This window comes from Fusarium subglutinans, assembly GCF_013396075.1.
Source record: "Fusarium subglutinans strain NRRL 66333 chromosome Unknown NRRL66333_c0000106, whole genome shotgun sequence".
Taxonomy (NCBI): Eukaryota; Fungi; Ascomycota; class Sordariomycetes; order Hypocreales; family Nectriaceae; genus Fusarium; species Fusarium subglutinans.
The window spans coordinates 158,327-174,385 of record NW_023502169.1 but is presented as its reverse complement, the minus strand read 5'-3'; the positions used below and the strand labels follow the sequence as shown (position 1 = coordinate 174,385).

The 16,059-nt window shown below is 49.3% G+C and overlaps 5 protein-coding genes across 5 annotated transcripts; 3 read left to right on the top strand and 2 right to left on the bottom strand.

Moving 5' to 3' along the window:
• Positions 1-403: 403 nt before the first annotated feature.
• On the top strand, positions 404-2,673 carry FSUBG_8008 (hormone-sensitive lipase; the record flags this gene model as incomplete). Its single annotated transcript, XM_036686373.1, has 2 exons — positions 404-495; positions 546-2,673. The coding sequence occupies 2 exons, from the start codon at positions 404-406 to the stop codon at positions 2,671-2,673; spliced, it is 2,220 nt and encodes a 739-aa protein (XP_036536530.1).
• Positions 2,674-5,968: 3,295 nt separating this feature from the next.
• FSUBG_8007 (glutamate decarboxylase) lies at positions 5,969-8,005 on the top strand (the record flags this gene model as incomplete). Its single annotated transcript, XM_036686372.1, has 4 exons — positions 5,969-6,408; positions 6,469-6,508; positions 6,675-7,901; positions 7,952-8,005. The coding sequence occupies 4 exons, from the start codon at positions 5,969-5,971 to the stop codon at positions 8,003-8,005; spliced, it is 1,761 nt and encodes a 586-aa protein (XP_036536529.1).
• Positions 8,006-8,345: 340 nt separating this feature from the next.
• On the bottom strand, positions 8,346-9,740 carry FSUBG_8006 (acetylornithine aminotransferase mitochondrial; the record flags this gene model as incomplete). Its single annotated transcript, XM_036686371.1, has 2 exons — positions 8,346-9,371; positions 9,426-9,740. 2 exons carry the CDS (start codon positions 9,738-9,740, stop codon positions 8,346-8,348), a joined length of 1,341 nt encoding a protein of 446 aa, XP_036536528.1.
• Positions 9,741-12,219: 2,479 nt separating this feature from the next.
• On the top strand, positions 12,220-13,816 carry FSUBG_8005 (cholesterol 7-alpha-monooxygenase; the record flags this gene model as incomplete). The annotated part of the gene is made up of 2 exons (XM_036686370.1): positions 12,220-12,905; positions 12,955-13,816. 2 exons carry the CDS (start codon positions 12,220-12,222, stop codon positions 13,814-13,816), a joined length of 1,548 nt encoding a protein of 515 aa, XP_036536527.1.
• A 749-nt stretch (positions 13,817-14,565) lies between these two features.
• Positions 14,566-15,644, bottom strand: FSUBG_8004 (GPR1; the record flags this gene model as incomplete). The annotated part of the gene is made up of 5 exons (XM_036686369.1): positions 14,566-14,718; positions 14,769-14,953; positions 15,005-15,231; positions 15,285-15,374; positions 15,430-15,644. The coding sequence occupies 5 exons, from the start codon at positions 15,642-15,644 to the stop codon at positions 14,566-14,568; spliced, it is 870 nt and encodes a 289-aa protein (XP_036536526.1).
• Positions 15,645-16,059: the final 415 nt, after the last annotated feature.

Below are 16,059 nucleotides of genomic sequence, written 5' to 3'. Positions count from 1 at the left end.
TGCCTCTGTTGTTTATGTATCTATTCAATGGCTTTTTGACTCTTGTTCTCCCTTTTCCTCCTCTCATTGATGATATTCTTGTCAACGTGAAACACCTCAAATACACAGTATACTACCCGTACAGACCATTGCACTTATCGACTTATAACGGCCAACTCACGATAAGGCTCTCGTAACCCTGTCCCGTCCTAGTCCCGCGACCGAGGATATTGAGTCGTGCGTGTTACAGGACCTTTTTTTCTTTCATGTGAACGACCGTCAATTTATCCGAGAGACCCTATGACACAGCACGACACGACACCATGTGTCTGCGCTCTAATTGATTTCCTTTGTTTCTTTGCTGACCTTGCATACTTCGTCGGCATCACCAAATAAAACATACCCTAGACTTGGTCTACTCAGCATGATAGACCACGTCCTAGGACGGCCTTCAGTCAAGTCGCGACGACTTCAGGTCCTCGCAGTCTTGACCTTTTGGTCTGCCTATTTAGTAAAGTATACATCCCACATCCGAATATGCGTCCAGGGTACTAACACGCTTACAGAGGCCACAAACATGGCCCTCCCGGCGCCCAGTTGCTCTCGAGGCTCTTCTCCAAGCGTCTGACAGCATGGCAAACCGTCGTGATAACGATGATCTACTTATACGCCGCCCGAAACTTCAGCACCCTAGTCGGACTCGCGAGCCCAGAGCCCCTTGCCAATATGTACGATGCAACATACTACCGAGCTACCTGGGTCTTGACTGCGCTGGACGCTGGCTTCTGGACGGCCATGAAGATCAAGACAAAATGGTTGCGCGATATGGCGAGCATCGTCTTCTCGCTCTTCTACCTCGTCGCTGCTGAAAAGGCAGACGAAAAGGTCCGAAAGGCCCGGGGTATGATTACCGTTGAACATCTGCGAGTGTCCTGGAATAAGGGCACCTCGCCGTATTTGAGTTTCTTTCAAGGACTCATGCGACCTCGTTTCATGCGATGGCCTCCAAGGCAGATCCGAATTCCACGGCCCGCTGATAGCGACTACAAGGAGCCGGTACTTGCGTGGCTGTACTATGATGGTCCATTATCAGATCTTCACCGTCATGATAGGCTGATTCTAGACATTCCCGGTGGTGGGTTCGTTGCCATGGATCCTCGCTGTAACGATGACAAGTTGTTCTCATGGGCTGCCAAGTCAGCCTTGCCAATTCTTAGTCTCGATTACAAGAAAGCGCCCGAGTTCCCGTATCCATATGCACTGAATGAGTGCTTCGATGTCTACAGAACTATTGTAAACACCAAAGGTCGATGCATAGGTCTGCCAGGCACCGAAGTCCCCCGAATCATCGTCACAGGAGACAGCGCTGGAGGTAATCTCGCAGTTGCTTCAACATTGATGATCATGGAGACAAGACATTCAGCGTTCCGTAGACCAGGCCAAACAGAGATGCCAGCTCCTGACGGACTTGTGTGCTTCTATCCAGCTTTGGATATGAACATCGGCAACTGGATGACAGATGAGCAGATGTCCCTGATCAAAGACCGAAAGGCGAGGAAAACGAATAGGAGAATTATGCGACGCAAGAGCATGCAGTATAATGAGCTCGTGGGAACCCCCCATCACTCTGACGATGAAGAAGATGGATCACCGCCACCGCATACCAAGTTAAGCGCGTTGACGACGAAGGAGGCCTTAATTGCGGCATCTCAAGGACCTAAAAGTCCACACCCCGAGTTCTCTCATGTTGGTCCTCGCTCTCTGAGCTTCCCGAAAGATGCTCCTGAGACCAATGAGAAGAAGTCATCTCATCATCCTGAACCGATGAAGACGCGACTGGCCACTTCGTCGATGATCTCTTACTTCAACGATCGAGTTCTTACGCCCGAGATGATGAGAGCCATGATTATCTTGTACATCGGCGCGCATAGCCGACCTGATTTCAGCCAGGACTATCTCCTTAGTCCTGTCCTGGCTCCAGAGGCCTTGCTCGTTGACTTTCCTAAGACATACTTTATGACTGGAGAGCGAGATCCTCTGGTAGATGATACGGTCATCTTTGCAGGACGACTTCGCCGTGCTAAAGAGGCCGCCTTTGTTCAGGAACAGTCGGAAAGACATCAGAACGCCGAGTTCAATGATAGAGACGCAGCCGAGGTGATGTTGATTCCTGGAACATCTCACGGCTTCATGCAATTCCCAACTGTATATCCCCCTGCTTGGCGACACTTTGAGAGATGCATCGATTGGTTCGACCAACTCTTCGACCACGCAGAAGTCATGCGCGTTCGCAAAGACAGACAAGCCCGAGCCGCCAGGTCCCAAACCAACGGCTTCGGAATCAACGGCGACGGTCGTCATCACATGCGCACCGAGTCCAGCGAAGAAGACCGACCCCTCGAGATCAGCATGACAAAGATGAACCAGCGACGCAGCTCCAACCAGACAACACCGCAGCAGAGTCCCGACCTCAACGGCGGCAGTGAAAGCGGCGACACGACGCCACGAGCGCACACCAACGGGACCTCTTTGTCAAACGGCGATAAGAACACCAAGAGACGCAAGAGTGTGGGTCTCAGCAAGAGCAAGAATAGAAACAAGAGCCTTGTCAAGCTCAAGAGTTCTGATGATCTGCTGGGGAGACGTATGCAGGGACTTGCGAGCGGGTTGACGGGGATGGGCGATGACGACTAGAGTAGGGTAGGTATGTACATAACTACAGCTCGGAAGGGACGGGATCTTGCATTGAGATGGATACTGCATGATGATGTGGGTTTCGTCGCATAAAGCGAGATGAGTTGCATTGTGAGGTTGCATTCTGCGTTGGTTTGTAAGTTGGAGTATACGATGAGGACATATGTTTTCTGTAGTTGATTCTTACGAAGATATGACTGTTTGTAGATACACATAGGACACCCTTATGAGAAGTTTTGCATAACTTGCAGGTTGGAGTGAGGTGTGATGAGGATCAGTAAGACTGGGACTGCCTGGTCAACCAAGCTGCAATGCATCGAAATTCTAGAAGACTGCCCAAAGTCACAGACCATCTTCTCGAAATAGTAAGACGGGACAAAACGGATCGGCCAAGCCCTGGATCGCGGATATTGAACCCCGGCGGACCGTCGCGCTGTGGGCCTGGTTAACGCGAGTTACTCCTAAAGCGCTGTGGCTGGAAGCATTGCCTTGAAGATGCTGGTTGATGTTAATACCATAGTAATGAAGAGTAAGAGTATGCAGTGTCACCGCTTATTCACTACTGCCAAACTGCACAAAGGTGTTCTAATGGCTGACAAGGTGGCCAATACAGCCTGAGTTGTCTCCAAAATGACTCAAGAACAAAACAAAAACATTCACGCCTCAGCCTGCGATGCCCACCGACAAGAGTGAAGCCATTCGAAGCATTGTCTGCGTCTAGAAGAAACGGGGCTCAAAAGGGGGCGGACGGACCGTGTCTGCGTCAGAGCTCTCAGTCTCGGTGAGCACAACACGCAACATATGATAGACCCCACGAAATTGGGCGGGAGTTGGGCCGATTGGATTGCGAGCAAGGATTCATCAGCTTTCAATCCGGGGACGTTGGGTTGGGCTGTGAGGAATATGAAAGAACACGCCACTTGGATGACTTGGGTCAGGTTACTTGGGGTGAGAAAGCAGCTCACGGAGAAACCCCTGTTTGGGGGATTATTCTTGACGGATAGAGAGGCATAAACGATACGTGTGTTTTTGAGGAGAGTTTTGTCGATCGTTTAGAACTCGTAATGCTTACCAGTAGACGTGTAGTTTTCTACGGGTCTAGATGGCCTCATATGAAACGATACATGGTGGACAATGCTGTAGCAAAGACAAGACATGGCGAGCGAGTCCCAGCCTCCTTGGCTGATCTCTCGGCATAATAGCCTAGAGTACTCGCTAATCAAGTACAGTACCTATAAGTGCCCGTTTCAACCTCAAGTCTCAGCCTCTGGGTAAAAGAGAAAGAGAGCGAGTGAAGCATTTCATAACGGAACTCGGCCGTGGATGTGGGTCTGAGGGCCCGTCTCACCGGCCGGTAACCTCCGTGATTGGACCGCGCTTGTTGGCCGGGCTGCCGTCGCGACATTTCTCATTCTATTCAGCCCTGTAAATATCAAGGGAATAGTAAACAGAGAGACTTTGACCACAAGGGTCACGGCGATGATGGAAAAGGGAAGGTCGAAGGATAGAAAGGATATTGCTAATAACACAAGTTCTCGAATTTACGCGGTGAAATTGTGCCTTTCTATCGCTGAGAACAATATTGATGCCCGAGCAGGGGCTTACATGGTAATGCTGCAAGTCATTCTAGAGCCCTGACCTCTGTGAAAATTCGATAATATTCACTGGATGACTAGAATCGAATTCTTGTGGCCAAAATATGGGGGGCAAACAACATGAGGCGCAAGATATGTGTGCTCGTATGCCCATAAGCAAGATCAAGAGACAATGGAGTGAGTTTGGGGGTCCAACGCCCGCAATACTATCCAACATCCATATCGAGAAGAGAACAGCAATAGTTAGAGCACATCGTAAAACAGGGCACACCGACTTTACCTGGGGAAATACCATGCTACGTTGGCTCACCTACATCGTCCCAGTAAATGCCCAGCAAATAGGATCGAATCCCCCAGAACCTGCACCCCAAAGAACTAGGATATCTGTCCGATCTGCTTCAGAGAAAAAAACACCGCAGCCCCTTTCCCACGGAGACTGGCCGTCTGTGTTTCGAAAAAGGCAACATCATCAGATGCTTCAACCCTGGCCCGGAGACCAGAACCCGAAAACCGCGTGTTATTTCTCTCGGCTTCACGTCACCGAAACGACACTGACCGAGTTACCCAATGTGGTAACAGGGGGGGCTGCCGCTGCAAGGTGAGCTGACCTTGACTAGGTACGACTGAGATAGAAAATCATCGCTAGGTTACTTACTTATTTCGGTCTACGCGAGGCCGCCCGCAAACAAAAGAACTTGAACTGTCCAAAAATGAATTAACCAGTAATTTTAATAAAATATATGAGGGATATATACAGCCAATGCTAGAGGGAGAACGGTAGGTGTGTCGGTGTAAGTCAAAGAAACGAGTATCACCGAAAAAAAGAAACAGGGGGCATTAAGCGCAAAGGTGAGCGACCGAGCGAGCAATCGTCAGCATCATGCCCCGACAAAAAACAAAAGCCCCAATAATAGGAGAAAAGCGGATGAAAACGGGGTCGTTGATTTGGGCATAGATGATGTAGTTGTCAGGTATCTTTCTGGCGTGTTTCTGACTGTGCTGGTACAGAGGATAATACGATGCTGGGATCGGGATCATCAACAGGGCAGTGCTTGTAAAAGTTACAGAAGCCTCAGGTACCAGAACCAGAACCACGTTGGGCCCTTTGACCTTGATTTACGTGCGCGGGCTCCCGTTTGAGGTGCCGGATTTCCATGCTTGTAAATTTGGAGGCATTTATTTTATTCACGTCCTTATGAGAATTGTTTAAAAAGTCGGTGGCTCTGCCTCGTTGAGAGTTCTTTTGTTTTCTCTTGATTCCATTCGTATCCCTTTCTATTGCATCACTCATACATAACCATCTCTTATTAATATCCATTCTCTGGATATCCCCCTCATAACAACTCCTCTTTGTATTACACGTCCTAGACTACTCCCTTCACGCTAAGGAACAGCTTCAGCTCTCAAACACCAAAATTATTGCCGAGCTTCCCGTCCTACCCCTCCACTGAACCTTCACGGCTGCGGCTTGCCGTCATCGTCACTGTAGCTCTAACCAACTAAGACGAGCACATCCAAAGACGCGCCACGCATACCAAACCCTCACTGCACTGCACTATACGAAAGCAAAGCAAAGCAAGGAAAAACCGACAGCTCCCGTTTTTCCCTTTTTGGCCTATTACATTGCATTACACTAGACTTTGTGTGTGATATCTACTGCCTATATCAAGAGCTACCCCTCTTCCCCCAACTCTTCCATCATGAGTCTCGTACAACATTCATCAAGTGAGGCTGCCTCACCTGTTCCCATCATCGAGACAGACGACCAAGGAAGACCCGTAAAGTCAACAACAACAACAAGTACAAACGGTTACTTCCCCTCCAACGGCCAACATCTTCCTTCTTCTGCCAACGGAACTGTTACTCCTTCGTTCATCGACAACATGTCTCATCTCTCTGTTGTCCGTGGGAGAGACGACTCTGACGCTGCGTCGATCCGCTCCACGAGCTCTCGCACCTCGAGAAAGCCCCAGATGCAGCTTGCGAGCTACCAGGATGAGTTCACCACCAGCGTCTACGGCTCTCGCTTTGCGGGTATGGACCTCCCCAGGCATCATATGCCAGAGAACGAGATGCCCCGCGACATTGCCTATCGCATGATCAAGGATGATCTGAGTCTCGACAACAACCCCATGCTCAAGTAAGTTTCCATCCATTTCCTTGTCTCATCTCCACTCGAGCCGAAAACAGCTGCTAACAGCTATTTCACTAGCTTGGCATCTTTTGTCACTACTTACATGGTACGTAATCAATCCATATCCGTCGTTTGCCAAGCCAGCCAGCCCGCCCACAGCGGAGACGGACCATTTCTTGGCTCTGGATAGCTACCGTCTGTGCAACACCAGCACAGGCACCAAATTACCCCGCCATCATATCTCTGAATAGCTTCACTAACACCCCCAACAGGAAGATGAGGCCGAAAAGCTCATGGCCGAGTCCTTCTCCAAAAACTTCATCGACTACGAGGAGTACCCTCAATCCGCCGACATTCAGAACCGCTGTGTCAACATGATCGGCGATCTCTTCCACGCGCCCCCCGGCGAATCAGTTGGTACATCCACGGTTGGTTCATCAGAAGCCATCATGCTCGCTGTCTTGGCCATGAAGAAGCGCTGGAAGAACCGCAGACAAGCTGAGGGAAAGAGCACCGAGCATCCCAACATTGTCATGTCATCTGCTGTGCAGGTCTGTTGGGAAAAGGCCACTCGATATTTCGAGATTGACGAGAAGCTCGTCTACTGCACCCCCGACCGATTCGTCATGGATCCTGATGAGGCTGTCGATCTGTGTGACGAGAACACCATTGGCATGTGCGCTATCCTCGGAACCACTTACACTGGCGAGTACGAGGATATCAAGGCCATCAACGATCTCCTCGTTGAGCGAAATCTTGACGTTCCTATTCACGTCGATGCTGCCAGTGGCGGTTTCGTCGCGCCCTTCGTCGTCCCTGACCTAGAATGGGATTTCCGATGTGAAAAGGTCGTCTCTATCAACGTCTCAGGTCACAAGTACGGTCTTGTGTACCCTGGTGTTGGTTGGGTCATCTGGCGATCTCCCGAGTACCTCCCCCAAGAGCTCGTCTTCAACATCAACTACCTCGGAGCCGATCAATCCTCTTTCACCCTGAACTTCTCCAAGGGTGCATCGCAGGTCATTGGTCAGTACTACCAGCTCATCCGTCTCGGAAAGCATGGTTACCGTGCTATCATGAGCAACCTCACCCGCACTGCCGACTACCTCACAGAAACTCTTGAGAACTTGGGTTTCGTCATCATGTCGGAACGATCTGGAGCTGGTCTCCCCCTCGTTGCCTTCCGCTTCAAGACTGTTGAAGAGGGCGGTGATCCTGATCGCTACTACGATGAGTTTGCTCTCGCTCACCATCTCCGTTCTCGAGGTTGGGTCGTCCCAGCTTACACCATGGCTCCTAACTCTGGTGTCAAGATGTTGCGTGTTGTCGTCCGAGAGGACTTTACAAAGAGTCGATGTGACCAGCTCATCTGTGATGTCAAGCTGTGCCACGGTCTTCTCAAGGAAACAGACCAGGACTCTATCAAGAAGCGTGAGGAGTACATCAGGAATCACATTTCTGCCATGGGTCGTGGAAAGCATGCCCACCCTGTTTACAAGGTAAGTCGTTTACGTTCTATGGCAGTTGTTCATTCACTAACACATCTCAGGGCGAGTCGCATTCTCTCCAGGGCAAGACTGGCAAGACACATGCTATTTGCTAGATTTACATAGACGGGATATAGGATATTGAGGATGTTTGGCGTTGAGCGTGTCATGATGTGCGTTTTATATACGGACACAGGCCATCAATTGATTTGAATCTACATTCTGACATGTTTTCCCCATTACTTTGTGATTTCCAATCGTAACGCGTTTATATTACCAAGGCCACTGACTCAACTTAGCTCTTCTATTCTCATTCCCAAGTGTCATTCATCTCGTATTATTTATGGCATTTGCAAAACGTAAATCAGTATATGGTATCTAGCCTTCTGTCTAGTCTCGCTCTCGTCTTAACATCAAACACTTTTAGCCAGCAATCATTAACATCCAACTCTATCTTTATCGAGTAGCAGCAATAGCAGCCTCCACAATATCCAATCCTTGGTTAATCTCCTCATCTGTAACAGTCAAGCTCGGCACAAATCGCAATGTGTTGACGCCAGCGCTAATGATGAGTAATCCTCGCTCACGGGCAGCCTTGATAATGGCTGTAGGATCTTCGGACAACTGCAGACCCAAGATCAGACCTCGTCCACGGACCTCTGTGACGAGATCGGGATATTGGCTCTGGAGCTTGGCGAAACGCTTCTTGAAGATCTCGGACTTGGCGCGAACGTCGGCTTGGAGTTGCTTGTCGGAGAGACGACCGACAATGTAGTGCGCCAGACGGCAAGCAAGAGGGTTTCCGCCAAAGGTGGTACCGTGGTCACCGACCTTCATCTTATCAGACACATCCTGCGTAACAAGCACAGCGCCAATGGGGAAACCATTTCCGAGAGCCTTGGCTGTTGTGAGGACATCGGGATGAGCCTCCTTGGGCAAGTTACCGTGAGCCCAGAAAGTTCCTGTTCGGCCGAGGCCAGACTGAATCTCATCGTAGATAAGAACAGCACCAACCTCACGACATCGCTTTGCAAGCGCAACAAGGAACTCCTCAGTCGCAGGAGTGACGCCACCTTCACCCTGAATAGGCTCAACAATGACACCACATGTCTTTTCAGTGACCAAATCATTAATGCCAGCGACATCGTTGTAGTTTCCCGTCTTGAAGCCAGGGACCATGGGCGAAAAGGGCTTCTGGTACTTGGGGTTCGGTGTCGCGGACAAGCTGCCCATAGTTCGGCCGTGGAAACCATTGTTGAACGAGACGATCTCGACTTTCTCGCCTGAGGGATCGACGACCTTTCCGGCTTTGCGGGCGAACTTGATAGCGGCTTCGTTGGCTTCGGAGCCGGAGTTGCAGACGAAGACTGAGGCAGCGTTGTGCATGGCACCAGACTCGAGGGTTTTTTCGACGAGGAGTTTAGAGAGGGCGCCGGTCCATGGGTTGTAGTAGAGGTTGGAAGCGTGAACGAGAGTTTGAGCCTGTAATTGACCGTTATAAATTTACTTCTGCCATCTGAGCTATATTCTTCCTACCTGATCGTTCAAGATTCGAGTAAACTCGGGATCGCAATGGCCGAGGCCATTGACAGCAATACCGGCTGTAAAGTCCAAGAACTTTCGATCCTCAGCATCCCACAGCCACGAACCCTTTCCCTTGACAAACACAGGCGGAGGACGAGCATATGTGGCAACCATATAAGGCGCATGCTCATTCACAATGGCAGCGCTCTTGGAATCAGACGCGACGTCGGCATTTGGTAGCGAAGCGAAACCTCGGCGGACGATCCGAGGACGGGCGACGGCAGCGCAGGACGCCAATCGGGCTCGGAGGGGGAGTCGCATAGCCATTATGATTGTGTATTATTAAGTAGGAAGAGGTTACGGGAGAAAAGAACAAATGCAAGGTTGAGTGAGTGAGTGTAATTGGGTTCGGAGGGGAAAGAGAGAGAGCGAGAATATTTGTGATTCTTATCTTATCAATCGCCTCCGCTATCGCAGTTCGATTTTGACACTAAAAACTTTATTCGAGTCACTTCCCTGCCAAAAAAGGATACAATATGGAGACATTTTGACTCAAACAATGGAATCATATTTAATCCTTGTTAGTCTACGAGATATTCTATATTGAGAAACCTTTCAAGGCGCGCCCTTGGCGTATCGTCTTGGTACTCAGAGACCAATGCTCAAACTGAGTCACCGTATGAATGAATACTCATCAGCGGGATGGATGTTCATCTACATTTCGGATGAAACTCTGGACATCAGTCACAGTATATAACCTGGTGAGTCTTGTAGCAAACGTGTGATGCCCTGGTAATTCTCTTGTAGTTGAGAAAACTAATTTGCGACATTGAGTAAAGTGCAACATTCATCGAATATCCACGTCTTCAAATCGCTTACACCCCCTTCACACTGAGCTTTATTGGCACAAAATATCACTTTGTGATAAGCTATTAATACCCAGTCAAAGGTGCCCTTATAGAAATCGTCCCCGTGATATGTGTATTCTTGTGCAAGTGGCTCGTGGAAACCTGTAGACAATAAATTGAGACGAGCAATAAACATGACATGTCATCTCTGTGGCTCTACCAATAAAGTACTGTACTCTGGTCTTTCCTTAATTGAGAAGCATGTCTCAGACATATGCAGTTTGTCAATTGAGTCGTGTTTTGTCTTGAGGCGACTCCGATCACAACATTCCAACGGATGAAATATGAACATCCAACTGCATAGAATTCCTCAGCTTGCAAACAATACACCGGATCATCTTTTCAGCAAGTTCAAGTCATATTGGAGAGGAAGTGATGTCAGAGCCATTCAGCTCGGTTGATTCTTTAGCAGTGTCCCATTTCACCGGCCAGCCAAACCCGACGCCAACGTCCAACGGCATTCCAGTCCATATCCTATAACTAACACCCGTTATACAACCTTATCACTATATCCAATAGAGTCAAGAACCGTTGAGCAGCCATATACACGTCCTCATTCATGTGAGCGTAGATCCCTGGATCGTGCACCGCTGGAGGAGTCAAGATTCACGCCACCGTTGGTCGCAGCCCTACCAACGCGTGTGATTAATCCTCCGTCGACGATCCCGATGAACTTGGTGATACAGGCGTCACCTATCTCATCGAAGCAAGACCCAATACCCGGAGCGTAGAACAATATCCCCCCCTTTTGTCAAATCATGGCGTCCAACACTCACACCGACTATACTTGGCGTTGTTCTCCTCGGCGCCCGAAGGCCTGGCTGGAGTCACACTCGGCCGGATTCGCACCGATCCGAGAAAGCATATTGTTTGTTTGTTTGTTGTAGATCTAGACTTTCGATGGCGATATGTCTGCATGGGCTGAGGGAACAAAGAGGGTGTTGTGCAATTAGCCTATGCCCCAAAGACTTGGAACTGGGAAACCTGAACCAAAGTGTCTAAAAGCGGAATGGTTACACACGAACGGGGTCATTCGGAGATCCCAGAAGCTGGTCTGTTGGTTTATAGTGTGTCTCCGGCCTCAGGTACAGAAGCCTATTAACAAAGCTACACACTTTAGACTTGCCGTCTCCTGAAGAACTATATACTTAGCTTAGACGTTGGAAAGTCAAATAAAGCGTAACGGCTATTAGCATTACACAGATAAACGGCTTCTCACCGTATTGCCATGCTATCAGCACAAGTTGGTCCAACCCCAAATGCGTACGCCACCAACTTCTTTGCCCCTATAATATGCGAGACATAACGACGTAAGAAAAGGCGTCAGAGAAGGCGGTACAAGGCTGGGCGTTGCTTATGAACTATTGGCAGCTTCCAAGGCATCGCCGGATCTAGAATGCCTGTTGGGTTGTTCACAAGTGAGGGCATCGCCGTGTACACCCACTCGTTTTGAAAAGGGAACCAACTGCATATAGGTCTTTCCAACAATATCGAACTCTATCTAGAATCCTGTGTAACGACAAACATGAAGATTCTTCAAGTTCATTGGGTGTTGGAGTCTTTTCTGGGTACGTGTGGCTCGAAAATTCGATAGATGGTGGTCTTGGAGGTATTATTCATGTGATAAGTGATGCAGCTGGGAATGTGATATGGCGAGTTTGCTAGTCCAGATCTTTGGGCTTATTCACGGCTGAACTTTGTGGTGGAGAGATTTGTCGAGACTCACATTCGATCACGATGAAGGGGTTTGGAGTTGAGGAGAAGTTCCATCTTGAAGTTGTATAAGTGGAAGTGATGGCCAGACGAAAGGAGAGGTTCACCAGAGCAACTACAACATCAACTCTTACACAACTATATCTCTCTTCTTATATCATTTATCAGTGTTGATTCAACTCAACATGTCTTCCGTCCTCCAATCCCAGGCCCTCTCTTCCCTCACCATCAACTTCATTCCCACTTTTATACTCTTCTCTGTAGCCGTCTATGTTCTTCCAGCACTGACTCGCCGTCTTCTGCAATTCCTTTCGTCTCCAAGCTCCTTCAAGGAGAAGTCCCCCAGCAATGACACCCCTTCCATCTCCAACCTCCCCCGCCTATCTGGTGTTGTTCCATGGTTGGGCCATCTCTTTGGCCTGACCATCGACAGCACGCGCTACATCAACCGTCTGATCAAGTCCACCACTGCACCAATCTTCACAATCAATATCCCCTTCGCACGAATCACTGTCTGCCATCCCAGCATGGATCGAGTTCTCTCTCGTCACGTCAATGACACTGGCCTTGCTCAAGTTCTTGTCTACGTTGGTCCCCGCCTCTTTGGTCTCAAGGAGGATACTATCAAGGCAGTTTTTGGATACAACCCCCAGCCTTTGCATAAGCAAAAGTTTGGCCATGCTGAGAACATTGTATCCCTCAATCAACGCTCTAGCAACAACATTAGGGATCGTGTGATGAAGATGCCCGAGACGAATGAAGTTCTTGTTGGACGTTGGGTGTTTGAGTTGGCTGTCTCTGCTACAGCGAGTGCAGTCTGGGGAGTTGCCAACCCCTGGAGCATGGACCAAGATTTTTCCAACGAGTTCATGTAAGTTCTACTCAATTAAATTTGACAGCAAATACTAACAAATTTTTAGGAAACTCAGCGAGACATTCGATACTCTTGGACGGCCCTTCGCTTGGCTTACAGCAAACTCAGCCTGGAACTCTCGCAAGTACCTCCTCGCCAGGCTTCGCGAATTCCATCTCGAGCACCGTGAGGCTCGTGTTAAAACCACGGCTCACAGCATCAACGTCGTGGCCCACAGTGATCCCAACTGGGAGAACAACCCAGACTACTACCACATTGAGATGGTCTCAGCTCTAGGCCTCCTGGCAACCACCAGCACTCTTGCAGTCTGGCTTACACGCCACTTGTTGACGGACCCAGAGTTGATGAAGACCATTCTCAATGAGGTGCAACAGCTCAAACATGTTGAAGGAGAAGACAAGCCGCGTCTGGACTTTGCCAATGTTCGCACTGAGTGCCCCTGGCTCATGGCATCTTGGTACGAGACTCTCCGTCTGCACATGACAGGAGTCGCTCGAATCGCTCGCCACGATTTCATGCTCAACCTCCCTGACTCAGATCCCATCGCCGTTCCTCAGGGGGAGATTTTCATGCTTCCAATGTGTGCATCCAACCTGGACGTCGACAATTGGGGTCCTGATGCCGCGACCTTCAAAGCTTCTCGCTTCATCAACAAAGCGGGTGAAGTCTCTGGAAGTGCCGTTCGTAAGGTCAGAGCTTTTGGAGTTGCTGGTAATATGTGTCCTGGTCGCGTGTTTGGCACTGATATTGTCTTCTCTGTCGTTGCTACTATGCTTCGAACTTTTGACATTGAGGCTGCTCCTGGTGAGGAGTTTAGAGTGCCGACTCTTCGCGGAGGCTTCAACGTTGGATTTGAGAGATACGGAGATGATGTCAAGGTGCTTCTCAGAAAGAAAGGCGTCGCATGAAGAGATCCTGCGCCTGTACTGAAAGGGCTGGAGCCAAGAAGCAGTCCCCCAAGATGGATTAAGAATTTGGGGAGTACAGGAGTTAAAGTGATATTCTCAATACATCATCATTTTCAAGTCATCTTCCTATTCGTCGCGATTTACCGGGTAACCTCAATCTGGCATCCAGCCACGTTATTACTTGTAGCCCAAGAACGACATGAACGGGTACTCATGGCGTCGAGGGGGGCAAGGAGAAACAAAAGACATGTGACACGGCAAGTCTCTCGTAACTTCGTTTCTAAAGCTCACTAACTAGAGAGCATCGTATATGGCATAATGGTACGACTCCTTGTATCGCTTCTAGTTCTCGTTGTAAGCGCACGGCAACTTTGCGTGGAAGATGAAGGAGATCGACTGCGCAAAAAGCTGAATGAGGAGACACTATCTTTCGACACTAAACTTATGTGAATTCTTCCCGAACTTGATAATCAGTGTTGCTTCACGAAGCGAGTAATTGAGGTGGCGCAGAGCGTATGGGAAACGTCCCTGGTATTCACTATCTTTTCCGCTAATAAAGTAACTAGATCCCTTGGTTATAACCAATAACTAAATCAAGTTCGAATCTCGAGGTCCGAAAGTCGGATAAGAAGCCACCCATTTCCAATTGTTGGATGATTCAACGCCATCACCAACGCCAGTAAGGAGATGCCCCGATGTGCGTATCATCCTTACAACCCCTTTTCCATATTAATCGCATCATATCCAACTTAAGCACGACGTGCCTTCTCGCTGTGTCCCTTGATGACAGTGGATAAGTCGCCAACAGGGATTTGGATAGGGAAGTCGACGATGGCGAAGAGGACAGCGACGAGGATATACCAGCCAGACATGCATGTTACAAACCCAAAGGCACCGCCAGCCTGTGACAAGTTAGTAAGATGTCGGACATATAGTGTAGGAGAAGACATACCACGAGGAGCTTTTGGGCGAGCTTAGCGTTTCCAGTAAAGTCATCGGCCAGAGCCCAGAAAGCAGCAGTAATCATCAAGAAGCAGAAGGTCAAGCTGAAGAAGATCATGACGAAGACAACGTTGGTTCGGAAAGCGCAGATGAGGAAGATGAAGGATAAGAGACCCATGAAGAGCAACCAGAAAGCTGTATATCGTTAGCAAAAGACCATCAGCCGGGACAGTGATATAGGCTCACCAAGACTGGCGTTGAACCCTTGAGTAGCAAGGCCCTCAGCAGAGGATGTGGCATCGGCGGGAGCATAAGAGGCGTAGGCAGCAAAGGCAGGGATGAGAGTGCCACCGTAAGAGAACCAGAAACCACCGAAGGAGCAGAAGACGCAAGCTGGGAAACTGTTGCCGAGGACCCATTCGAGGATACCACCGATGATCATGAGAAGGCCGCCCATGAAGACGTAGACGGCGCTGATACCAATGTTAGAAGGGTTAACAGGGGGTGCTAGGGGATGAAGACGTACTTTGAGGCAGCACCACTGCCACCAGCGCCTCGCCAGCCCATGAGATCGCAAGTCAGGGGTGTGAAAGCAAGGAGGAAACCAACAAGAGCACTGCAATAGTTGTCAGTAATCGATGCCACTGTAAATGGAAGTCGATAGAGCGTACATAGGTGTAGGGTTTCCAAATGTCTGTCGAAGGTCTCCCTTGACATTGTTCATAGGCGAAAGGTAAAGCTTCTCAAACAACTCGGGGCTCATCTGAACACTCTGGGCAGTTCGCAGCCTGTTCAAGCTCTCCAGACGTTGAGCCTCGGGGTCAAAGCCATTGAGGCCATCGTGCTTCTCGTTGAATTGCTCGCTGTGCTCAGTGGTAGCGGCCATGATGGTGATTTCGTCCAGGATGGGAGATTGTTGGGAAGAGACTGATCTTTCTTAGTGAAAAGGAGAAGAGTCGCAATGGTATATAGAATCAAAATCAGATTATGGGGTAATGAAGAGGAGAGACAACAAGTCAATGCAGATGCAGGGACAGGGACGGACTTATATCAGGCCATAGCTCCCCTAATATATATAAATTGCAAGCCAATACGGAGACATAAGCTCAAAAGCCAAGCCTGGTCCCCCAGATTGGCACGGAACAGGGGCGCCACCCTTTGACCCGGCCCCATGTTGCATCTTTGGTTCACGTTGCTTTTGCTTTTGTTTCCCCAGGTCCTGTATGGCCTGTCGATTCAGTCGCAGATCTCCACCACTAGGAGACGAGGAACATCAACGGCATCTGAGCGTCAGGAAGATC